The 26,851-nt window shown below is 41.0% G+C and overlaps 1 protein-coding gene across 2 annotated transcripts in view; it reads left to right on the top strand.

The window, feature by feature from the left end:
* TPH2 (tryptophan hydroxylase 2) overlaps positions 1-26,851 on the top strand; it is a 92,247-nt gene that overhangs the window by 41,500 nt on the left and 23,896 nt on the right. For both annotated transcript variants that reach the window (XM_016199289.2, XM_087813874.1), the window contains exon 8: positions 10,673-10,799. In XM_016199289.2, the coding sequence (XP_016054775.2) occupies positions 10,673-10,799 (127 nt within the window). The remainder of the gene's footprint in view (positions 1-10,672; positions 10,800-26,851) is intronic.

Raw genomic sequence — 26,851 nt, 5'->3', positions numbered from 1 at the left:
GTGAAAGGTGGATGTTGAGTATTTGCTAACTGAATGCTCATGTGCACACATACTGTATACTCTTTGCAATTATATCTGTAGTCCTCATGGTCAGTGGTATCTTAAAAATGCAGAGCTCTTTAATTAGAAACACAGTTTAATGAAACCATATTCTCCTAGGGCCAAATTTCATGCTTTTCTTCAAAGCTGTATGGACTGACTGAGGTCTCAGAAATGAAGGAGGGTGGGACAAGAAGACCTATTTTCTAAGCTATTACTCCTATAGATATAAAAAACTCCAGTCTTGTTCTCTTCAATATAGGTCAGATCCACCCGGATCTAGATTTATGGTTGGAGACCAGAGGCAGCCAGATGCCTCATGATTCTGTACTGATGCCCTTTTGAACATAAAAGATTGCCCAGGGCAGTGTTGAAATACAGCACAACCCCCTCCCCCTCCTGTCCATTGTTCTGGGAGAAGCAACTAAGAATTTTAAATATAAAAGTATATTCTTTGACACCAATTCTTTGAGGTCGAGTCAGTACAATATCTGTCTTTCTAGAAGAGCTATTGCCAAAGTAATAGTGCAATTTTGCATCAGAAACCCATTTTAAAAATGCTTTAATGAAAACATTTAAAAATATTCATTACATTTTGTTTTTCAGATGTTGTGCTCAACATACTAGTAACAAAAATATACTTGGCTCAAAAAAGGCTCAACATAGTATAAACTTATTCCTTCGAGAAGTTCCAGATTCAAGGCTGCCTTGGGATGACTGGTTATTCAGTCATCTGATGTGGGCGTATCTTCTGTTCATTCCTGGTGGGTCACTATTCAAATCAAAGCTCAAACTTTCACCATTAGAAAATATTCATGCCTGGCCGGCATGGTACAGTGGTTGAACCTCAACCTATGAACCAGGAGGTCATGGTTCAGTTCCTCGTCAGGGCACATGCCTGGGTTTTGGGCTCCATCCCTGGGTTTTGAGCTCCATCCCTGGTAGGGGGCATGCAAGAGGCAGCTGATCAATGACTCTCTCATCACTGATGTTTCTCTCTCTTTCTCTCTCTCTCTCCTCCTCCCTTCCTCTCTATGAAATCAATAAAAACATTAAAAAAAGAAAAAGAAAATAATTCTGGACACCAGTCACTAATATTGCAGTGTTTATTGCATAATGCAACTAAGTGCCTTTGCATTAAGGAAAATCTTTCTTGCCGCAGTTAATGTTTTAGGGGCAATTAACGTTACTTTTAAATATAACTTTTAAAGTTTGAAAAAGGTGTTGTAGTCAGGCGATTTTTCTTATCATTGCCACTGTGTTTCAATTTTACAAGAAAAATCAGTGAATTATTTCCGACAATATTTTTCATCTCTTCTAAATAAAGTAAATGAACTTTATGCTGATCCCTGCTTATTAGAACAGAACCCTCTCTAAAACTGGCAGATGATGATGATGCCATTTACTTCCTTTTCTTGTGGCTCAGACAGTCCTCATTTGTTGAGTAATAATATCAGCAGGTCAAGACTCAGGCTTTCAGATTTATAAGGGTTAGCTTCTGCTCTATTGATCGAATGGATGCCTCTCACTAGGTCTGTAATGAGAGGAAAAATAGGATCTTCCCTTTCCCCACTTTCCCTGCTTGCTGACGTCTGAGAGCTGCTAGGTCTGGGAACGTGTCTGATTGCAGCCCTGGCTTTCATGGGTGTTTTTAGTATTGGGCCTGCCTGACTGAGGTCAAGTCTGGGCAAGGTCTTACTGCAGAGCCAGGAAGATAAGCCCGAGCTTCGTAGATTTTAACCTTCACTCCTATGAGCTCTGTTCAGCTTAAACCTGCTCCTTCCCATAGCTCCCGAGCCCAGTGCCAGGCTTCCTGCCCAGCCAACTGGCTTCCTCCACAGTGCTGTTTTCATTTTTGCAACATTACTACCAGTGATTCTCAGAAAATGGCATGTTCCCTGAAAGCCGATCCCGCCTGGCCTCTCTTTCCTACGTTTTAAGCCAGAACTCACAACCCCAGCATAGCAGCCGTCTTCTCCCTCAGAAGTTTGGTTGGGGCTGTACTCAGGACCGGTAAAGATGTTAAAGGCCCCAAGACCTGAAAATATTGTCCTCCCTTTTATCTTCCAACATAGATAATTTCAACAACAGCAACAGCAGAAGCAGCAATATATTTTTTTTACTATTCATAACAAACATGTATATATCAACTATTATGTGCCAGGCACTATTTTAAGTGCTATATGTGGATGAACTCACTTAATAGTCACAACTACCATTTGAATTGTTACTATTATTATTGTGGATAATATTATTTTTGTGGATGAGGAAACCAAGGCACAGAAAGGTTAAGTAATTTGCCCAAGGTAACACAGTTGGTAAGCGAGGGAGTCAGAGTTTGAACTTGAGAAGTAGTGCCAATATCGGTGGGAATAAGCACTATTTTACGTGACACTGGTACTAAACAGAAAAGGTCAACGCTTCTGTGTGTGCCGAAGCCGAATAGCTTCTTTCTTGGTTTTCTAATTACAGATTTTGTATGTGATAGTAAAGCAATACTTTCTTACTTAATTTGGTGGCCCTGCCTTGCCAGAACCCTAAGTACTGCATGTGCCTATTGGATGGTCTAGTGCTGTGCTGCCCAGTCCAGTCTCTGGTCCAACCACTAGTCTTGTTAGAAGCTTACCCCCTCCTTTGATCTTCACAGGGCCCTGTTAACTTGCCCCATTTACCAAGAGGAAGCATCTCCTGTTTCACTGGGAAAAAGAGGGGCAAGTGCGTCCCTACCATGTAGTAATGCAGAGGAGGCTGCCTGTCTGTGTCCTCGGGCAGAAGGACCTGTGGACTCCATGCCCCCAAATCCAGGCCCCACTATCAGCTCTCAGTGTGACTGGCAGCAAACCACTTAACCTCCCTGCGTGAGGGATGATGAAAGAATGCTTTGATCTTTGGAGAGAAAAAAGCTTTATATAAATACCAAACAGGTCCACTCTTACTTGGCACCTCTTAAATTCATGTGGAGGCTGCTGTGCCTCATAAGATCCCAGCGCATCCTTAGTTACAAGGCCATGTTCCTAGCCCCGGACTCCCAAGTTTTCAATCATAATAGCGTGTCTAGTTTTGTGAAGTGCCTAAAAGCAAAAATAACTCTAAGACTTTTTACAGAGACTTTTGTCTCAAGAGCTCCAAGCAATCTAACAATAGATATTCTATAAAAACAAAACAAAAACAAGACTATACATTTTTAAAAACCTGTGTATTTTCAAACCAGATTTGTGCCCTATGTGTCTGCCAGAGTCCTGCTTCTGTTCTTTAAGCTGTTATTGATAGTGACTCGGAATAAAGCTTTCAAACACACACACACACACACACACACACACACACACACACACACAAACACACAGTTTTTAAAAGTTTTATTTTTTGACAGATTCAAAGCAGGATTCCCTTTTCCCACTGTTCAAAGGTTTGCCTTCCTTGTGTGGTGCCTGTAATCCAAAATTAGCACTCATAAGCTCCACACCTACATCATAATTCATATTCCCTCAGTGCTGCGTCATCGGGGAGAAGCTCACTTATGTACCTTTAGGTGTGGAAGGCTGAGATGACTTGGGAGAAATTTTTTTCAGGCATATTTGCATTTTTAAATTGCAACTTTGGAAGAAGAAATTAAAAATGATTGCATTTTTTTTTTTTTTTTAATCTTTATTGATTTCAGAGAGAGAAAGGAAGAGGGAGAGAGAGAGAAACACCAGTGATGAGTCATTGATCAGCTGCCTCCTGCATGCTCCCCACCAGGGATGGAGCCCGCAACCCAGGCATGTGCCCTGACTGGGAATCGAACTGCGATCTCCTGGATCCTAGGTCAATGCTCAACTGCTGAGCCATGCCAGTCAGGCTGATTGCATTTTTTTTTTGGCAAGGAAGAGGTGACCACTGTTCATACCCTTCACTACCATGTAGAGAATTATATCTATTGACAGGCACAGAAACTGCCACAAGAGAGAAGGAAAACGGGATCTGACATTTCCCACACACATTCTGTCCATCTGGCATTTGTCCCACTCATCTTGGTGAGGTGGACAAGATTGTCACCCTTTTACAGAATGGCAGTTACAAGGTTCAGAGAAGCCAGGTATTTTCCCTATGGTCACTCAACTAGCAAATAACAAAACCAAGATCTAGTCTAAAGCCCTGTGCTACACTGGAAATTAGGAGAACTATACTTGGGATTCACTTTACCTCTATAGGGAGCAACAGAGCCATCATCACTGCTCTATTCAGCCGACTTCAAAAAAAAGTAGTCACTGAGCATCTATGATGTGCCAGGCTTCCCTAAGCACTGGGAACCCAAGACGAACATGGCGTGACCTCTGTCCTGGAGAAGCTACTGCTTCTTGTTTAAGTGACAGAACATCTTCCAAAAGGGCAACCTTATGGCAGTGCAGTAGACTTAGGTGTAAGCATAAGTTAATGTAATATGATGAATAATACATAACTTGTTGGGAGCTTATGTTTAATGCATTATCTTATTACATTGTTTAAGAACTCCAGGAGATAGGGAGCCTTATAATCTCCATTTTATAGCTGAGGACACAGTACGTCTGTGCTGTCCACTATGGTAGAGATGTGGCTATTTAAACTGATCAATTAAAATTAAATAAAACTATAAATTTGGTTCCTCAGTAGTGCTAGCCACATTTCAAGTGCTCAGTAGCCACTTTTGCCAAGTGCCTACCATATTGGACGGTGTTGCTATAGAACATTTTCATTGTGGCAGAAAGTTCTGTTGCACAGCCTGCTCTGAGTCGTTTTCCTCCGGAAGAATGTGGGAATGGACTTAGGTCTGACTCCAGAGTATTAGCTTTTAACCATTGTGTTATATGGTCTCCTTAATATTTAGTGAAATTCAGGAGGGGCAAGGACAGAGTTAAAAGTCTCTTATTTCTTTAAGAAATAAGAAATAGCTGAGATGGTAGGGAACTAGAGACATGTTGACAGTTTCCCTTGCAGGTTTTTTTTTTTGTGTGTGTGTGATACTTGCAGGAACTGGAAACTTTCTTTCACTGGTTAGGACTTGCTGTTTGTGCTTTTATGGAACCGTAAGGTGACTTTTGCTAAAAGTTACACTAAGATTTTGCATTATTTACTTTTAAGCCTCAGTTCCCAGCATAGTACCTGGTCCATAACTGGCACACAGTAAATGAACTTGCACTAAATTTCAAAAAAGATAACCCTAGTATTTTCAGCCAGTCTCAAAAGAATTGTAGTGCAGAAGAGTAACATTGGTGGCCTTCCTTACGACTCCTAAGGGGGAAAAAGTAAATAAGACTTTCTCCAGGGCGGTATCCAGGTGCTTGACTTCATAAAAAGAGGGCCTCATATGTGTTTACGCTGTGATAGTGATGAAAGAGGGAGTGATCGTAAGAGCTGCCTGTGTTCTGGGCTGGATGATATGGTATGCTATTTTAAAATCTAAACTAAATAAACTCTATATATGGCTCCAAAGTGAGCACTGGAAAAAAAAATCACCTCAACGCCAAATTAATTCCTGTTATCATCTCCTTAGTGCAGTGAAAACAAACCAAGTCACCCCCTTTCCGATGCGTCCTGGTGTGTTATGGACCTGCAGGCACTTACCCACCAAATGCTCTGACAGCTGGAAAAAATACCGTGTTGGCTCCCAGCTCATCCAAGGCTCCACCCTCCCGCTCGTCTTCCTTTCCTTCGTGATGTAGCTCAAGTGTTGGCTTCTGTGTCATTTAGAACAAACAAAACCTATAGAAATACGGTTTAAAAGACAGATGCGCCTGATTTGGGAAGGGAAGCAAATGTGGGATGCTCGCTCACTGCTTCTTAAAGGCTTTGATTTACAGCAGGAATTGAAAGGAGTTGTTCAACGCATAGCTGGAGGAGTGAGCTTTGGAAACTGATAAGGGGTAGGGGGGATGGCAGACTTGTTTTGAATTTGAATTTAACAGCCAGGACCCTTGTTTCTCCAAGCAGCGAAAACGGTGGCAACTTTCTTAGAATGATTTAAGAATTCCCTGGAGGCATTTTGCCCAGCCCCTTTGTAGGCCCATTTCAGCAGGCTTCAGAGTCCTTCTAACAGGGCTTATCAGAGAAGATTCCAATTTAGAGCAGCCAAAGTTTAGTGTCTGATATCAGCTCTAGCTTTTTGTTGGTTCTTTCTTTTTCTTTGTCAAAAGGAGACATGATGTTTTACAGTGTTAACAGTTTTGAAAGGTCCTACATTTCCAGTGAACAGAGCGCTATTGTGAAAGGACTCTGAAAAGCATTATTCAGGTAAAAATGCATCAAAGGAATGCGAGTTAAAAAGAGAAAAGTTTGCCGATGTAGAGATTGGAGGCAGCATGTGCTGACAGTTGCAATTATAGCCAAATAATTGAATCTTTTAAGAAGGATCTGGCGAGATAGGGCAAGAGCTATGGACTCACATCGGAAACCTGCTCATAATTGGACACTCAGGGGTCCAGCTATGGATGCCATAACCGATGCAGGGAACTGCTTTATCTGCAGGACATAAAAGCTATTGCATTTTGTAAAATAGGGTGAAATAGCATGATTCAGCCCAGCAGAATTTAACTGATGCAAATGTTGGAGAGAATGCTTAGTCTCCTCCCTCAGGCTCCCAATAGTCTGGAACCTCTTTCAGTCCCGGAGAGTTGCAGTCAACCTAGCTTCTAAGTCCTTCTGTCTCGAAGAAACTCAAGAAAATGTCAACTTCTCAAAGTTAATTAATTGATTTTATCAGTGACGTTAAAGATCTATCTACTTCAGTTTTCTTTGTCTACACCCCTCGAATTAGCAGGAGACACTGGGATGGAGAACAATCTGGTGTTTCTTTCTGAGAGTGTTCCACGAATGTCATAGAAGATAAGAACCTTTGTTCTGGTGTTGAAATGTGGAGCTCAAAGCCTGGCTCCAGGAGAGGCGGGGGCCTGTGCACACTGCGGCTCCACTTGCTCAGGAGTCTGAGTGGTGGTTCTTCTTCAGGGTCTCTGGGTGGGAACATCCCTGAGAAGAGGGCACAGACTAGTGAAGTACAGAGGGATCATTCTACTTATAATGGGGCAAGGGTACCCCTCACATGCCATTAATGCTTCTGTTAAACATCTTGCTTCAGGATTTTTTTTTTTTTTAGAGTGAGTGGAAGGGAGGGAGGGAGAGAGAGAAACATCGATGCTGCGAGAAACATCAGTTGGTTGTCTCCCACACACATACTGACTTGGGCAGGGGATTGAACCTACAAACTAGGCATGTGCTCTGACTGGGAATCGAACCCACGACCTTTCGGTGTATGAGTCGATGCTCCTACCAATTGAGCCACACTGGCCAGGGCCAGGCTTTCATTCTTTTTTAAAAAATATATATTTTTATTGATTTCAGAGAGAGGAAGGGAAGAGAAGAAGGGAGAGGGAGAGAGAGATAGAAACATCAATGAGAGAGAGTTATTGATCGGCTGCCTCCTGCACACCCCCTGTTGGAGATTGAGCCCAAAACTCCAGCATGTGCCCTGACCAGGAATCAAACCTCAATTTCCTGGATCATAGGTCGATGCTCGACCACTGAGCCACACTGTTCAGAGCCAGGCTTTTATTCTTAATGAAACAATAGAACTTAAGCTGCTGAATTGTACGATTTTTTTTCTTTCAAATTTATAATTCCTCCTTTCCTCTTCTATGTATAGTTGGATTATCTTATCACTGTAATGCTATCAATGTTCTAAAATTGTCTGTGATTATAGGTTTCTGATAATGGTACTTTAACTTAAAACCCAGGTGACAACTGTTTTTCTACCACAAACTGACCCCTTAATGTCTTTGGATCTCTTGTCTTTCCCTTCCTCTTTCTTTTCCAGTTGCAAGCTTTTCACTTTCATTTCTACTGTTTAGATTGCATTAGGAGCTAGGTAGATGGAAGACTGTCTTCTGCAGCAGCTTCCTCAAGTATTTAATAAGCTCAAAAGTAAATCCAGAATTGCACCAAGAATTCACCAGCATGTAGCCACGACCTCTCCTATTCTCACACTATGAAGCACTTAGCTATGCCTGACTCACAGCGAGCATTTCATATGTGTTAGGCACACACACTATTTTTCTTTCTGCCCACCTTGCTTATTTATACCGTGAGCTAACACCATCATCAGTATTTCCCTCGAGTTTGACATCTGGTCTAATTTTGGAGTTACTGTTGGCACATTTTCTGCCTGGATCAGTGGGGTGCTTTAGTATTTACAGTTGGGGTATTCAGGATTATCCATGGTGGGCCACTTGATCCCAGTTCCAACAGTGGTGCAGACTACATGACCTTTAAAAAACTCATCACAGGAGTGAGTCCATGGGGTCTACTCCTAGCATGGAAGTATTAGATTTTTAACTGAATCAAATGCACATGGAGGAATAATTAGCTACCTAGTGACCTTTCTGTCACATCCTTTCATCATTCTCCAGTATTAATGATGTGGTTCTAGTGGAATTACACTTGGGAAGCTCAAAATCACACAATCACATTCAGCTTTGGTTTCAGGAACTAGTTGCTTGAAGCTTGCTAGCAGAGCTCTTAGCATCATCAGTTATGAACTGGGTCTCCACTCTGGCTGTGTCTCATTACCACCCACAGAGCTTTTTAAAAGATACAGATGCTCAGGTCTGTCCCAAAGAGCAGGCCTGAATTGGTGTTAGGTAGGACCCATCCCTTGGTATTTTTAAAAAGGCTCTTCAAGTAACTTGGAGGGTGGAAGACTACTGAATGGCCGGACAACTTTGGACATACTGACTGTATTTTTATTTGTATTCACTAACTTGGTTGAACTCTCCTCTTCACAGCCTTAAGGCCCACCCCCCTTCTCATTTACTCTACAAATACAAGTTAAGATAGTAGAGCAGAAAGAGCTTAGCTTTGAGGCAGATTTCAAATCTTGTCTCTGTCTCTGATTAACAGGGTGACCTTGGAAAAGATGCTTAAATGTACCGACTTTTAGTTTTCCCATTTCTCAGATGGGATTAAGAAGACTTCTTTGTAAGTGGAGATTAAATTAATAATGTGATAGGAAAACATTTCATACAGTACCCAGCACACAGTAAGAGTATCTGTTAGCTTTCCTTTTATTTCTTTCTGTCTTTAATTTCTTAATGGTCAAGATGTGGGGCTTGGATAACATCTGAGCTTCCCCTTATCACTGAGTCTGATTCTTAGCCGTGGGCATTGTGATTGGAGAAAAAAACCAATACGTATTATTTTCCACGAATTTAGTGTATGTGCAAGAAGAAAGCTTCTGGCACACAGCTGACAGGGAATGAATTTGGAGTTTCTCTTAGCATCATGTCCACATATCTCGCCTGGCTGCCCTTTTGCTTGATGTGACTACGAAGTGGCCAGCCAATGTGGGGATGTGGTTTCAGTTGTGGGAACAAGGTTTTTGACTGAGCAATGCCATCTGTTTTATGTGGGCATCAATCTTGTTCCTTTGACCACCATTCACTTGCTTCAACCACATGACCATCCCACCTACTTTATACTTGTAATATTGGTGGTAGCACCTGGCATTTATATTGTAGCACCTGTTTGATGTGATACACTTCAGAGGAGCCCAGGTGAAATCAGGAAACATCTTTCAATTACTGCCTGGCTAATTGGTTTTTGTAAAGAAAATGAAATATTGCTGCCTCTTGATCTATTCCCGGAGAGTCCTAGGGGACTTCAAGCCAATATAACTTGGTATCAGGGAACAGTCTGTGATTCATGGAAATGACTCAGTAAGTCATCTGCCTCGATAAATTGTGACACATCATGCTTTTGCCTGGTCATCTGGCTCCAAATGGAAGCTCAGGCAAATGAGCCAGGTTCTAAGCTTCTATCAATGCTTGGTTCAGGCTAACCAAAGCAGATGCCTGGGGGGGTCTTGCACTCTGCAGGCTCAAGGGAGTTGCTGGTGTTATAGGCAGATAAATTGTCTATGGGAAAAGCCACTTTGATTATGATAGTATGATCCTCTGCTGTTTCCCAGGACCTGGCAAAGTGTAAATGAGATGCAGTGCAAGTGAAGGGTTCAGGGCAAGAGTTTGGAAATCATGACAAGCTGGAGTCAAGTTTTGGTTTTATCACTGTTTATAGTAAGAGTCAGCAAGCTTTTTCGGTAAAGGCCCGCTGGTAAACATCTTAGGCTTTGTGGGCCATATGATCTCAGTCACAACTACTTGACTCTGGTGTTTTAGTCAAAAGGGGCCAAGACAAGACATAAATGAATGGACATAGCTGTGTTCTAATAAAACTTTATTTACAAAAATAGGTCAGTGGGCCAGATTTGGTCTGCGGCTATAGTTTGCTCACCCCAGATCTACGGGACCTTGCACTAATAAATTACATTAATCTTCTAAGTTTCCCTTGAGGATTAAAAAGAGATAATATATATAACAAAACACTTATATGCTGGATATAAAGTAAGCACTTGGAAATAGTATTTGCTATTATTTTACTAAAAATATTCCATAATTTAAGATGCCATTGATTATAAGGTACATCTGGGATTTCAGAGTTGTTAAAATGTGATAAAAGTCTTGGAATTGATGAAATTAACAGTAATTAATTAGAGTGACAAGGTTATATGTAGGATTTTGTCTTGTTCTACCAGTGGTAGTGTAACATTTCTTTGTGATGTTTTTCTTGTCAGGGACACATGTCACGAACTCCTGGGACATGTTCCACTCCTTGCGGATCCTAAGTTTGCTCAGTTTTCACAAGAAATAGGCCTGGCATCTCTGGGAGCATCTGATGAAGATGTGCAGAAACTAGCCACGGTCAGTTTACTTTCAACTTAAAAACCTGTTCTACTTATGTCCATTTGTAAGGTAAAGAAAGAGTTGAGAGTTATCAACTATGGATTTTAAAGCAAATGTTCTGGATGGGGCATGGTGTGTTTTTTGGAAGCAGTGTGTTTTTGGCTTATTAACCACATAAATAGTTGTATTTTATTCTTCTCATTCAGGGGTTGGCTAAATAGTAAATATTTTAGTCTTGCAGGTCATAATGTCTCTGTCACAACTACTCAGCTCAGGCAACCACAGACAACACGTCAATGAATGACTATGGCTTTGTTCCAATAAAACTTTATTTATTAAAAGCTAGAGGTGGGCCAGGGTTGGCCTGTATGCTGTAGTTTGCTGACTCTCATTTCAAGAAATATTGATAATAGTAAATTATCTGATAGTTTAAAATAGCTGATTTCCTAGAAATATTAATAATAGCGAAAGGTATTCATTTATGGTGAAGTAGGGGTTGTGCTTGGGATTATGTCGTTGATTAGTTGCAATGGTTGCAATTTGAGTCAGCGGTTAGAAGCTCAGGCTAAATAATTATGATTTGTACAAAACCAGAAAAAGATTTTATAGATGCTGTGTTCTCAGCAAGGTTCTTCTCAAAACATGCAAGGTATAATATTGGCAGCTACATTTAAGATGCTGAAAAGCCAGATCTAGCAAGTTCATATGATTTCAAAGAGCTCATAAGAAAGCAGGTTTAGCAAATTCACTTTCCTGCAGGGACTAGTTAGGTAGCCTAAATGAGCAAAGCTACCAGAGGAAGAGATAATGGGATCTTCAGTTGTGTGCATTTGACACAGATACACATTGATGGCATATTAGACATGCAAGAGTATTCTTCACTTCCACTATGAAATAAGTTTTTTGCTTAGATTTCTTAAAACACACAGCCCTTTCAGTATATCTGTTGTGTCCTACTTTTTTAAAATAAATATTTCAAAAAAAGCTTTCCTTCCTTCCTTCCTTCCTTCCTTCCTTCCTTCCTTCCTTCCTTCCTTCCTTCCTTCCTTCCTTCCTTCCCTCCCTCCCTCCCTCCCTCCCTCCCTCCCTCCCTCCCTCCCTCCCTCCCTCCCTCCCTCCCTCCCTCCCTCCCTCCTTCCTTCCTTCCTTCCTTCCTTCCTTCCTTCCTTCCTTCCTTCCTTCCTTCCTTCCTTCCTTCCTTCCTCCCTTTAACAAATATATCTTTATTGGTTTCAGAGAGAGGAAGGGAGAGGGGGAGAGAGAGATAGAAATATCAATGATGAGAGAGCCATTGATCGGCTCCCTCCTGCATGCCCCCGACTGGGGATCAAGCCTGCAAACTGGACATGGAATCGAACTGTGATCTCCTGGATCCTAGGATGATGCTCAACCACTGAGCCATGCCCGACTGGGCTGTGTCCTACTTTTGATAGAGATATGGGAACTGGCAAATATTTCTCTACTAGAAGAAGAGCAGCAGTGCAAAAGCCATGCTGTTGGTGTAGTGTGGGCATGAATAAGGGCTAGCGGGGACTTCAGGGAGCTTTAGGAGAGCCTGCATCTTCTACATCGAAGGCTGGTCCTCACTTCCTGCTTATGGCTGCCAGATGGAAGTGCAGGCCTTTGTGTTGCCAGATCTCCAAATGTTTTTAAAAAGAGCCTGGCAATCTAGATTTCTAAATAGAATTGAATGATTTAAAAAATTTGGCTCATAAAAAAACTAACATTTTCAGCTGAGAAAAAATATATTTGTAGACAGAATCAGGTTCTTGACTTTCCATTTGTCACCTTTGCCCTAGGGAATATATCATATATATATATATATATATCTTTATTGATTTCAGAGAGAGGAAGAGAGAGGGAGAGAGGGAGAGAGATAGAAACATCCATGCTGAGAGAGTCATTGATTGGCTGCCTCCTGCACGCCCTCGACTGGGGATCGAGCTCACAACCCAGGCACGTGCCCTGACTGGGAATCGAACCTTAGTCTCCTGGATCCTAGGTTGATGCTCAACCACTGAGCCACGCCCGGCTGGGCTATCTTATTTATATTGACTATTTATTTTAGCACATAACAAACAACCCCAAAACAGTGGCTTCAAACAATGAACATTTTTTACCTCTAAGTGTCTGTGGTTGGGAATTTGGGAACAGCTCAGCCCTCAAGATGTGGGCTGGGCCTGCAGTTGTCTGAAGGTTTGGGAATCTTCATATCACCATATTCTATTCATCAGAAGGGACTCACTCCAGCCCACACTCAAGGGGAGGGGAATTAGGCTTCACTTTTTGGGGAAAGGAGTGTCAAAGTGTTGAGGATACATTTTAAAACTATCCCACACGAGTCCTGTTACTTAATTCTCAAACCTTGGATCTGGGTTTAAACTCCACATTTTGGAATCTTTCCCCCTGCTTTTTAAGTTTCCCTTGAAATGTTCTGGTTTCAGCCTTTGACTCCCAAGAACTCATACTTTTGATCAGGGATGAATGTATTGCTTACCTGCCTGACTCTGAACAGCCACAAACTGGGATTTAACTCTGCCAGGCTGTAAGTGTGTGTGTGTGTGTGTGTGTGTGTGTGTGTGTGTGTGTGTGTGTGTGTGTCCAAAGAGAGGAGGAGAACAACTAACGTGGGACCTGATGAATGTGAATGAAGGTGGCTCCTAGTGAGTGAGTGATCTTACCCTTTTCTTAAAAGCAGTGACAAGAAAGCAGTTTTATTGTCTCTTATTTTTACACTCCATCGAATGATGATTAATTCCATCATTCAAACTAATGTGTACAAAGAACATGACATGGTCCCCACTTTTCAAACCCTGATAGCCTATAGAGAAAACAAGATTTTTCAGAGGAGGGAAAGTTTATACTGAGTCTTGAAAGATGAGAAAAAGTCAGCCAAGTGGTAGAGAGGGAAAGGGGGAACAGAGGAATAGTTTCAGCTGGAATAAGAAGTCTCTCTGGTTTGGGGGCTCAGCAGAGAAGGTCTGCTCATCAGTTTTGAGGGCTATGCTGAGGCCCAGGGTTGCCTTTTGTATTCAGTTTCTGCTGCTGCTGTAACCAATTACTCACGGCTTAAAATTACACAAATTTGTTATCTTACAGATTCATACAGTTAGAATTCCAAAGCAGTTTTCACTGCGCTAAAGTCAAGGTGTTGGCAGGGCTGTGTTCCTTTTGGAGGCTCTAGGGGAGAATCTGTTTTCCTTGCTTTTTCTAGCTTCTGGAGGTTGCCCACATTCCTTGGCCCATGGCTCTCTTCTTCTACCTTCCAAGCCAGAATGTTGCATCTTTCTGCCCTTTCTTCTATTGTCACATCTCTCTCTCACTGACTATAGCTGGGAGAGGTCTTCTACTTTTAAAAACTGATATGACACATTGGGCCCACCTCGATAATTCATGATAATCTTCACCTCAAGGTCCATACTCTTAATTATATCTACAAAGGTAACATATTTATAGGTTCTGGGGGTTAGGGCATGAATATCTTTGGGGATCATTATTTTTCATTTCTACTTTTATATTTATAGGAAAAAAACTAATACATGTACCTTGAAAACAATTTTATTAGGGCCAGTAAATCTATAGGATGATCCAGTTTCTTTTGGAACTTACATTTCTTAGCATGATCCCAATACCCTTGGCTGTGGATTGCTCTACCTCCAATAGCTAAAAACACTTCCATCTGTTAGAGAACATTGGGTCATTAATCATGTTTCTCTCTCTCTCTTTCTCCCTCTTTTTTCATTTTTTCATTGTCCTTTCCTTGGAATGTACCTGCCTATCTGAAATAGCCAATCAAGTCAACAGATATTCTTTAAGTGGCTGAAGAATCTTAGGTACCATGAAATAGGGATAGAAAAAGACTAAAAGGTAATACTTGCTTCAAGGAACTCACACTCTAGTACACAAAAATACAGAACACCCCAAGTCAGTGTCAACTTTTATTAGGATACATGAGCAGATATGTAGGAGGAGTGGATTTAAGGAGTAGATTAAATATTCTAAGTGTGTGTGAGTTCTGAGTTCACTGTTGGATACTGGGATTCAGGATGGGAGCAGGGACCAGCAGAGAGGTTCTTCTCTGTATAGGAAGTGACTGGTGACAGATTAGGGAAGAGCAAGGATCTCCCAAGGGAGCCAACTTACCTGGAATCCTGCAGTTCAAAACAAAACAAAACAAAACAAAACAAAACAAAACAAAACAAAACAAAAAACAAAACGAGTGGAAACTTGCAAAAGACTTTCACCTGAAAGATTCTGAATCTCTTCTAAATGCAGTGAAGATTTGGGGTGGAGGGCTGGCGTCTCACCATGGTTTTGCCTGATCTCATTTCTCTTTTCCGGATATTGCATGAGGCCCACCCCAACTCTCTTTGATTTCCCCTCTCACAAGCTTTCCAGTTCCAATTCTTTCCAATGTTATAGATTGCCCACTTACTTTGAACAGTGTTTTGCAGACCAAAGAGAAATTTGGAAAGCTTTTTCAGTGTGATGTGGAAGATACAGAAGATAGACTCACAGTGTGAGGAGGCTAGGACGATTTTTCCTGAAATGATACTAAAACTTCCTTTGACTTCTAGAACCACATCCAGTCCCTCAGCTAAAACCAAAGTGAATGGGCCCTACCAGCATGGCTCAGTGGTTGAGCATCTACCTACGATTCAGGAGATCCTGGTTCAATTCCCAGTTAGGGCACATGCCAGGGTTGCGGGCTTGATCCCTAGCAGGGGCATGCAGGAGGCAGCTGATCAATGACTCTCTCATCATGGATGTTTCTATCTCTCTCTCCCTCTCCCTTCCTCTCTCTGAAATCAATAAAAAAAAATATATATATATATATATATACAATTTCAAAGTAAACCCTGGAATAAAGAACGTATTAGATGACATGCATATTAATGACCCTCAAGACGTATGCTAAAGCTAGAAGCCCAATTAAATGACCCAATTGCAAAAACTAAGAGATTAGAGCTAAGGTTTCACTAGGAGGGGTAAAAAGTCCAATGGTGGGGCGACAGTGCTGGTTAGCAAGTCCTCCTAGCTGTCCAGATGAGAAATGGAGGTATTGTTAGCTGATTTCCTCAAAGTTGTTCCCATTAAGTCCCCTGAAGAAATCCTAGAACAAAATGAGATGAGATGTACCAAAGGAGAAAAATCCATAGAGTGGACAAATGGAAAGCCACGGAAATCACTTTATGCAGGCCAATGAGACAGGCCATATTATTTTTTTACTCTAGGCGAGATTTATATTATTAATGACTTTGTTTATATAGTGCCGGCTTTTCCTTGTTTAGTGAATTTAAGCACTGATGAAAAAGAGAGTCGTGCCTAGTGAAAGCAGACGCTTAATAACTTTCTGTGTGATGTGCTGTCAACGAATCTATCTAAGGAAGAAAACAACCCCTGCTAGGACTAATTGGCACCGCCAAACTCTGTCTTGTCCCAGCTGCTTTTGAACTTCTGGGTCTGATTTCAGAGGAACCAGTCGATTGCCTGTAGCTACTGCCTCCCCTTTGCTATATTTCTGCCTGATATTTATTTTGACATTTTAATAATGCTCAGTTTTGAGAACGAAGCTATCTCCGCTGTTTTATGTGGGCAATGGTTTCTACGCCCTGAGAACCATTTAAATGAAACTCTTTTGTATCTGAAGAAATTGATGCTGCTGCTTGGTAAATGTATTTCAAATGAATTGTTATACATGTAAATAATTTGCCCTCTGGTGGGTAGTGACTAAGGCCACTGGTTTTGGCAGCTGCACTCTTCTCATGCTAGTTATAGCAGTCCAGGGCCTGTGTGTGATAGATATGCAAAAATATTCCCAATAAGGGCTGCTAAGAGTGAGCTATAATTTTGAGACCAGCCATTTCCCACTGTAGTGCTGGCTTAAGTGGATTTAATAGATTACTGTCTTCTTTAAAGGTTGTAAATGTAAATGCCTTCAGGGACCAGATGGGTCGCAAACATGTGTGAAACAGCCTGATAAAAGATAATAAGGAGTATTGGCGCCTGTGGAGAACTGGAGAACACACATTACACCTAATGGCCTTCCAATTCAAAAATTAAAACAAAACTAAAAGTCTTTGGCTACAAGTTATGTCTGCAAGCTGAAACAGTACTGTAGGCTCTCAGGTGCCAGCCTTTGTATCTAAAGTTAGATTATACACCGGACTATACCACCAGCCCATCCTACTTTCATCTTCATATCATATTGAACATTCTCAATGACTCTTTGCTGGACAACTGGCTATTTTTTTCCTAAGAAAAGATGGCTATCACAGTGCTCACTAGAAATAAGTGTCTCAGTGTTCTTGAGAGGTGACCGGTTTTGCATTATAATTTTAAACAGTTACAAGCAGGTGTGTCACACGTATGCACTGAGTATGTGCCAAAGACTTATTGAATTCATTAATGAGAGAAAAGCAGGATGGTAAATCCAGCTGAAAGAAGAATTTAGGGAACTGAGACTATCTAGTCCCTGAGAGAAAGAATCCTGGGGTAAGGTGCAGAATGGTTTCTGTTTTACAGGGCAAGAAACTGTAGCCTTGAAGTTATCTTTTCTACCAGGCAGAAATCATTTACATGTCTAGTGAGTAAAAATAATGAGCAATTTATCAGTCTTCACAAGGTAACAGATATCTAACTCACAGCATGTGGGCCCTAGTCCTTAGTAAATAGGAAGTCAGACAAAGGTTATATAGCTCCCAGATCAGTGCTTTTCAGACTGTAATCTAAAGTAACCTAAGGGTCTTATGAAAATGCAGATTCTGTGCACACAGGTCTGGAATGGGGCCTAAGGTCTGTGTTCTTTCTTTTTTTTTTTTTAAATAATTTTTATTTTTGTTTAAAGTATTACAGATGTCCCTTTTTCTCCCCAATGACCTGTTCCCCCCCCCCCGCCCCCCGTTCCTTCCCCCTCCCCAGTCCCTCTCCCCACCATTGTCCGTGTCCTTGGGTTGTGTACATATGCATATAAATTCTTTGGTTACTCTCCCCCCTCCACCCATCTGCCCTCCTCCATCCCTCTGACATTCGTCAGTCTCATCTATGCTTCCATGTCATTGAATCTATTCTGCTCGTCAATTTATTAAGTTCTTTAGATTCCACGTATAAGCGAGATCATGTGATATTTTTCTTTTGCTGCCTGGCTTATTTCACTTAGCATAATATTCTCCACGTCCATCCATGCTGTCCCAAAGGATACGAGCTGTGTTATTTCTGACAAGATTCCAGGTCATGCTGATGCTGCTGGTCCAAGAAAAGCAGGTGACCTATTAGACAGGTGGGCCTGTTAGACAGGTGGGCCTGTTAGAAGGGTGGCCTGTTAGACAGGTGGGCCTATTAGACAGGTGGGCCTGTTAGACAGGTGGGCCTGTTAGACAGGTGGGCCTATTAGACAGGTGGGCCTGTTAGACAGGTGGGCCTATTAGACAGGTGGGCCTATTAGACAGGTGGGCCTGTTAGACAGGTGGGCCTATTAGACAGGTGGGCCTGTTAGACAGGTGGGCCTATTAGACAGGTGGGCCTGTTAGACAGGTGGGCCTGTTAGACAGGTGGGCCTATTAGACAGGTGGGCCTGTTAGACAGGTGGGCCTATTAGACAGGTGGGCCTGTTAGTGCTCAAGTATGTCTTCGAAAAGGCACATGGTAATCTTTTAGACTTATTTACATATTTGATACTTTCCCTAAAAACTGGATTAAAAGGCTGTCAGCAGATAAATACTATGTGGCATGAGATGAGTTTATTTAGGACTTACTCTGGGCCTGAAAAGGGACCCTTCAATCTAGGACTGCCTTGTCATTGGCTCTGTTTTGCATGTCTGCTCTCACACCTTCCTGCTGCCTGCTACTTTGCCATATGTCTTATATTATTGAATTGTACAGCAATGCACAAACAGAAACTTGCTCATAACATAAATTTAGGAACTAGTCCTAGGAAAGTATTGGTTTCTCTTCTCCCAAATATTGGGAAATGTAAAGGGGCTCCTTTCACCAAATGGTGAATCCGATCCCATGATGCAGATGGCTTCAATTCAGTCTATTCATTTCTCACATCATAAAGGCGTTTGAACAGATGAAACTGTGCAGCACTTCTAGGAGAAAGCAATCAGTATGAATACACCACAGATGTTTCCCAAGCAGAATAAATCGGCCTCTGGCCCAGTTGGAATTTTCCCTGTACTGAGAGTTTTGGGTCATCCATTCAACTCTGTCGACTCTGACATGTGTTTCTCTTCACTTTCTGATGGAAGGGATTCTGTCACTGGGTCTTTGTAAGGCTGGTGAGAGAGGTGTCCTGGCCAAGGGTAATGAAGGAATAAGCGACCTTTCCCAGAATGCGTTCCCAGACCCATAGTCTCACGAAATGATATGAATTCTGTAAAAGGAGGGATCCATGGGAAAATATATTTGGGAAACACTGTGTTAAATAAAGTGAAAAGCTTTGTTTTTAAAGTGCAGAACTTTTCAGAGCCTTTAATAAGATAAGGTGCAGAGAAAATCTCCACAAATGACAAAAAAATTGTTTTTCCAAATTTACTGTGCTTTTTCTATTTTAAGATGCCATTGATTGTAAAACACACCCTTAATTTAATAGTTTTTCTTTCTTTTTTTTTTTTTAGGGGGGAAAAATCCAGCTAGCATTTTTTTTTTTTTTACATTGTAAAATGAGGCTCCATTTTGGAAATGTTAAAAAGTAAAAAAAAGTGAACTTGAGACTTGAGAAACTACATAATATAGTCACAGAAGTCTGTTTTATGGAATGAGCATTAGCATCTCAGACTATTAATATTCCAAGGAGCACAGTTTAGGAGATAAAAGTCCAGAATATGTTTTGAAAGGGTTGAATTCATTGTGAGTAGAGACCTAACCACAAGCTAAATTTTTGTTCTTTCTTTTGTTTTGTTTTTTTGCAGGAAAGAAATGTCGTAAAATCAATAATATAGGATTCTGTTTATACTTTATCAAAACAAATAATTTATTTGTTCCAAGTAAAAGAGTTTGCATTGATTGGGGCTTTTGATGGCCATGAATCAAGTGTGTTTCAATTTTTAGGTATAACCAGTACTTTCAAATGCTGAGAGTGGTAATAAAATGTACATTTAGTTTTAAACTAAGAATTGACTATAATTCATAGTATAAGTATAATTGTAAAGGTAGCATTAGTTTATGAATTGACAATTAATGTTTTCTCGCCTGCTGAGGACATTAGCTTGTTTCTAGGTGTCTCAGTCTTTGCCTACCTGGCTGGGGGTTGGGAACTTTTGGATGCTTTTAAAAGAAAGCTCTAGTTCCTTCTGAAGATGGATGACATTAAAAGTGATCATTTCAGTATCTCTACAGAAGGCTTGAATTAATAAGCCCGAGGCTTATTTAGTCCATGTAGCACCTTTGAAGTAGTTCAAGTGTTTGGATCTGATACAAAGCTGACAAAAGCCTGAAAGGAATGCACTTATATATATTTTTAATTGAGATGTTCGGGTAGATGATCAGTTTGTGTGTTATTTCCAAGAGTAACTTAACTAAATTTAATAATATCTATTCCTACTCATTGCTTTCACTTTTATGTTTTTTATGCATATAGAAAAGTAGTAACGCTTGCAAAGAACACTATATTTCTTTAACTAGTCCCATAGCGCTTTTTCAGTTCTTTTTCACTGTTTTCACCATTAGCTTCCCTTGAACTTTTTCTACCGGGGCCTCCAAGGCCACACCTCCTTCTGACTATAGCTGTCTTCTGAGAATTTTGATATAAGAACTAAGACTATTTTGCTGTATCTGTTTGTGTATGTTTCATGCATGATATTCATTGTTGCCATTATGAGGTGTGTGCCATCAATTCACATCATAATGACACCACCATTATTTGGAATTAAAAAATGAGCTCCAGATTGCCCGCTATGTTTAGAAACAAATCCATTTGCAATAGGGAATAGTTGTATATTTTTGCAACTCAAATCTTTCTTCATTTATAACTATGTCCTAGGGGCTTCAGAGAGCCATTATATAACTGCAGATGAGAAAAAACCCCCAACAACCTACTTTAGATATTTGGAAACTCATAAAAATAGAGCTGCTTTGGTAACTGTTCATTCTCTGTTCATGTGCTGAGTGAGCTCTGTACCCACTTAATTTTAGCCACGTAAATGCCACAAGTCAGCAGTGGGGGGTCCCTCAGCACTTGATGAAGCCGCTACTCAGGATGTTTGATGGGCAGCGTGTGGTGTGGTGCAATGTGGAAAGGGCCTGAATCTGAAGTTAGCCCAATGGGGTTTGAGTGCCAGCTTTTTTATCCCCAGCTTTATTGAGATATAATAGATACATAACAATGTGTAAGTTTAAGGTGTACAATTTGATATAATACACTTGTATATTGCAAAATGACTAGTTAGCTAACACTTGCATCACGTCACATAGTTACCGTTTCTTTTTTTGTGGTGAGACATTTAAGATCTACTCTCTTAGCAACTTTCAAGTATATAATATGGTATTATTAACTATAATCACCATGCTGTGCACTAGATCCCCAGAACTTATTTATCTTATAACTGGAGGCTTGTGCCCTTTGACCAATTCTTCATTTTATGAGTTTGACATTTTAGATTCTACATATAAGTAATATCATGCAGTAGTTGTCTTTCTCTGTCTGACTTATTTCACTTAGCATAATGCCCTCCGGGTCCAGTCTTGTTATCGAAAATGGCAGAATTTCCTTTCTCACAATTTAGTATATATATACACACACACACACACACACAGCTTTATCCACTGATCCACTGATGGATGCTTAGGTTGTTCCCGTATCTTGGCTATTTGAATAATGCTGCAATAAACATGGGAGTGCAGATATCTCTTCAAGACCCTGTTTTCATTTCCTTTGGATTATACACCCAGAAGTGGAATTGCGGGATTGTATGGTAGTTCTATTTTTGTTTTCTGAGAGACCTCCATATTATTTTTCATAGTGGCTGTACAGATTTATATTCTCACCAACAGTGCAATAGAGTTCCCTTTTTTCCACTTCCTCATCAATATTTGTTATCTTTTTTTTTTTTTTAAGAGTCTTGATTGATTTCAGAGACAGGAATGGAGACGGAGAGAGAGAAACATCAACGATGAGAGAGTCGTTGATCGGCTGCCTCCTGCACGCCCCCGACCGGGGATGGAACCCGCAGCCCGGGCATGTGCCCTGACCGGGAGTCGAACCCCGACCTCCTGGATCCCAGGTCGATGCTCAACCGCTGAGCCACGCCGGCCAGGCCGTCAAAATGTCTTAATGGTCGCGTTCTTCTACCCGGTGCTGAAACCCTGTGGTGATGTGTAACATACCACTGTCTAGGTCAGAGCCAGGGAGGACAGAGCGTGATCTTACCATGGCCCAAGAAATCCTCACTGCACCAAAGGACCTGTGTTGTTATAATTTAAATAATTTTAAAGTCATTTTAAGACCTGAAATTCTCTAGTTTTTCATCTACAGCTAACTTCTCCCGGTGATTTGAAAGCCCTGCCATTGAGCCCCTTGTTAGGCTCTCTTCCCAAAGTAAGCCCTACTGCAGTCATCAAGCACAGAAGACTTTTGCAGTCATTTCAATTTCCATAAAGATGTACAAAAGAAGGAATTTTCTGGTTTAACTACAATGGAGTAGGCTCTCAACATCTTACACTTGTATTAACAGAAATATCTGTGGTGTAATTCCATTTCCAGCAAAAGCAGAGAGAAGATGGTTGGGATTTTTTTTTTTTTTTTTTTTAATTTTTTATGAGCCAGAAGAGCAGAGGTAACATTATATCAAACTATAGGAATTTAATTACCCCATTCCACAAATGTAGTTTTCATACAAAGGAGTCAAAAGGATTTTCAGAGCTATTCTTCTGAGCCGTGATATAAAAACCCAGAATGCATTTAGTAGATGTAAAAGGTATTACTGTACATTATGAGCCACCACGATGAATGGAAGCACAGAAAGGAACACGGCATGAGACTGAACACACAGCGATTAAAAATCTCTTTGCCTCCCCTTCTCAGAAATATTGTAAGTTGCTTAGAGTTTTATATGCTTGTCACTGTGAGGACGGGCACTTCTGGGATATTTCTGAGGGGTGGGTTTCATACTGGGGAGAGGTTTCCCAGAAAATGGAAATGCTGTCATTTGAGGGCTTAAATCCAGAGTAGATGTAAGTACGAATGCTGGGAGGGTTGGGAGGAATAAATCACCCGGGGCCCTCATCATTCTTCCCCGGGGCTGCAAGTCTGTCTTTATAGTGTCCATAAAAAATCATTCCCTAAGTGCTGAAGGGAAGGCTGAGGCGGGGGGCCTGGGGGACTCTTTTACTGAAAAGTCTTTACGAGATTTTTGCTTTCCCTTCCTTATGAAAAATGTGACACATAGTCATTGTAGAAAAAATTTTAAAAAAGGACCAATAAGGAAAATAATCTAAAGATTTTTTGTAACATTACAGCAGTGATAATACTCTTAACATTTTGGTATATCGCCTTCTAGTTTTCCTGGAAAGTCATTTTGCCGAGTCAAGTAAGAACTAAGTAAGAGGGAGCCCTGGCTTTGGGAGAGGGAGCGACGAGGTGTTCATCCACTTATCAAAGACGGTGCCGTCAGGGGAGGCTTTATCTTTTACATCAGTGGGAGAAAGAATAAACGAAGTATTCTAGAAATATGGGGTTTATGACTTTGCCCTCACATAATTTACAGAGTGTTTTAGTGAACTACCACATATAGCTAATGAGTTTTGTTTGCTCTTTCTTTTTTGTTGAGAAGTTAACCAACACAACTTTTTCTAAAAATTAAAACATTGGTTTCCACACGCATTTTAATCTTAAAACATTGCATTAGTCTTGTCCCCATTAGTGAGTGCTGCTTTAATCAGCATTCACCCTCCTTTTGTTCTCTTTTTGAGTAAGATCATAAACATCTTTCCTCATAGGTCCTGATCTCAGATAATCATACCGTAGGGAGTAAATGGGGAAGCGGGAATAAAACAGAGTGAATCCTACTGTATACGACACTATTGGTTTTCCTTCAGCCTGTATATCTATCTGAGGGACCTGCTAGTGAGGCAGTATGTGTAGTGGGTAGTTCAGAGTGTGGGCTTTACGGTTAGACGGCCTGGGTTCACATCTAGGCTCTGTCACTTACTGGCTGGGTAACCTTGGGTAAGTTAATTAACCTCTCTGTGCCCTAGGTTCTTCGTCTTCAAAACGAGAGCAATAATACTAGCAAGCCTTGTAGAACTTTGGGGATTAAAGAGATAATGTATTGTAAAGCTGCTTAGCACAGTGCTAAGAGTCCAATAAACGCCAGGTAGTATATTTGACATGATTGTGCTCTTAGATATCTAGGTGGCCACATCAGTAAGACTCAGGTACAGGAAAGGCCCCTGTGGAGAATATCTACTCTTCTGTGTGATCTTGGGTAATTCTCTAACTTTCAACCACTCAGGTTTTCTCTTTTGAAATACAGGCTATGCGGTTTATGATACAAAGGGGTTTTAGATGGAGACAGCATGCTACCTTGCAATGTGAAGTGCTTTAACCATAAACAACAAAGGTAAGGCCTCCTCTAAAAGATGTCAAGCTTCTTTCTGGAGATGGAGGAGGCCTCCCATGAGTTAATTAGCACACCTCCCTTGAGTGAACACAGAGAAAGGCAAGTCTCAGAAAACAGCTTGGGAAAACAAATGAATAAATATTGTTTCTGCCAGACAGAGAGAACACATGAAATATGAAACCCTGACTAAACTTTTCAAGCAGATTAGGAGTGATGCTGTTCACTGATACATGCAACCCTCCCTTAATAACTAAAGAAAGCAATAAATTTGGGGTTTCAAGTCTTGGCTGCTCCTCCCTATGAGTTCAAGTTTCTGAGAATTCAAGCCAGGTGTTTGCAGTTTGGCTGTAAGATGGTTGCATTAACATAAAAGTATGCAAAGAAGCTATTGGAAGAGTTCCAAAGGATGTCATTTGCTCTAGTTTCGATGCATTTCTTGGATGTGTATCCCTGTATGTTGGTAACGAGGGTCCTATGTTGGTGTCTAATTAGTAGGGTTTTAAGGTTCTCTGTAATAAAACAAGGGGAGGTACTTTAAAATGGCACACTTTAGAAATCTTTAAATGTTCAGCTTTCGCAAAAACTTTTTTTGGGAGATGTTCACCTATTCCTCCCTCAAATATAGTTGAGAGGCCTTAGTTCTCCCAAGATGAAAGTCAAGGCTATAACCGGCAAGAAAAGGAGCGTTGCTTTCTGCTTCTTCGCCAAGGTGATCTAGCAAAGGTATGACCTTGCAGGATTCCTACTAAACATTCCTACTAAATAGAATCCATTATGGCCACTCATTTACTCATTCAGTAATATTTACTGAGCATCTACTATGTGTCAGGTATTGGTAATTCAACTGTGAAACAGGCAAGTATGGTCCTGCTTCTTGGGGACTTAGAGTCTAGTGAAGGATACTGATAAGTGAATGTGAATTTAAATGTAACTTGGTAAGAGTAAAGATAGGGGGGGAGGGCACTTACATCAGGCTCAGGAAGTGGGATGGATGACCAAAGGTGGTTTCCTGGGGGAAGACTTTCTCAGCAGTCAAATTGGTAATTTTTAATTTGCTGTAATATATGCTTACTGATAGAGCAGATGTTAATACTTTAAGAACATTTTGCATCTCAATGAATTGTCTGCATATTGGAAAGCTCCTTAGATTGAGTTTCAGGAACCATTGTGCTATAATTAAGCCCATAATCTCCTCCCCGGAAGGAATTTCTCTATAGAATCTGAGCCCCGACATGAGATGAGTCAACCATGAAGATAGCTATGGTCTTAATCACCTAAGATTGGGAAACCTTCACCTAAGTTATAGCTCTTACACTGATTCAGCATTTGAGTCTCACAGTGGAGCTTCAAGATAAGCAGGACTCATATAATTGTCCCCTCACACAGTCCCTGGTATCCATACGGTGGTGTACATACAATTGGCGCTCTATAAAAATTTGGCAGGGAAAAGAATCCTCATTTTATAAATGAATAAGGGAGGCTTGGACAAGTGAAAAGACTTGCCAAGACCATACAATAAAATAACGGCAGGGACTAAGCCATTAGATTTTCTGAGCCCTGATCTGTTACACCAAACCAGTTCTCGGGAGTTTAGGATGTCAGGGCAAGGTGTGACCAGGTGAGGCAGCAGAGTTATGAGCTTGGTGTCTTGGAGGCAGGTTATTGTTACAAAAGCAGGATTTCAGACTCTTTAGGTCACACTATCCAGAAGGGATTACAAATCAGTGAGTGCCCTCTGTTCTGGCTAATGTCTTTGGGGGGCAAAATAATTACATATTTAGCCTACACCTTGCTTAAATTTATAAAGTGGCCTGCAATTACCCATCAGAGGCTATCACATGAACATCCAAATTCCTAGCTTCTCTTAAAAAGAGCAGCCCAACTGGTGTGGCTTAGTCATTGAGTGTCGCCCCTTGAACCAGGAGGTCATGCTTTGATTCCCTGTCAGGGCACATGCCTGGGTTGTGGGCTTAATCCCCAGCAGGGGGCGTGCAGGAGACAGCCAATCAATGATTCTCTCTCATCATTGATGTTTCTTTCTCTTTCTCCCTCTCCCTTCCTCTCTCTGAAATCAATAAAAACATATTTAAAAAAAGACCAGCCTTTTTGGTGGTCAGACTGCCTTTACCCAAGAAGACAACGGGGTCAGAGCTGAGTTGCTATCCCCATTCGACCGGGGACATGATCCTGAATTGGGAAGTAAAATTTCATCTTCAGTCACCTACCTGTCTCCCCTTTACTGAGCAGGGGACTCTTTTGACTGGGGGAAGGGAGAGAGAACAGAGGGATTGGCATTTTAGGGAGCAGCAAACACAGTTCTCTTGGTAGCCAGAGCCAGACGGTAAGTTTGGCAAAATAGCTTGTCAAGAGACACTAGAAATATTCCAGGTCATACCATTCTTTGCAGTCTCATGAATTTTTATTAATCTTTACCAAATCTATTTTGTGCCCATCGAATAATGCATCTATATGAAATGTAAGTAGATTGCTGTAGTTTAAAGCAATACTATG

This window comes from Miniopterus natalensis, chromosome 2 (genome assembly GCF_054644295.1).
Source record: "Miniopterus natalensis isolate mMinNat1 chromosome 2, mMinNat1.hap1, whole genome shotgun sequence".
Classification (NCBI taxonomy): Eukaryota; Metazoa; Chordata; class Mammalia; order Chiroptera; family Miniopteridae; genus Miniopterus; species Miniopterus natalensis.
This window is presented reverse-complemented; position numbering and strand designations above follow the sequence as displayed.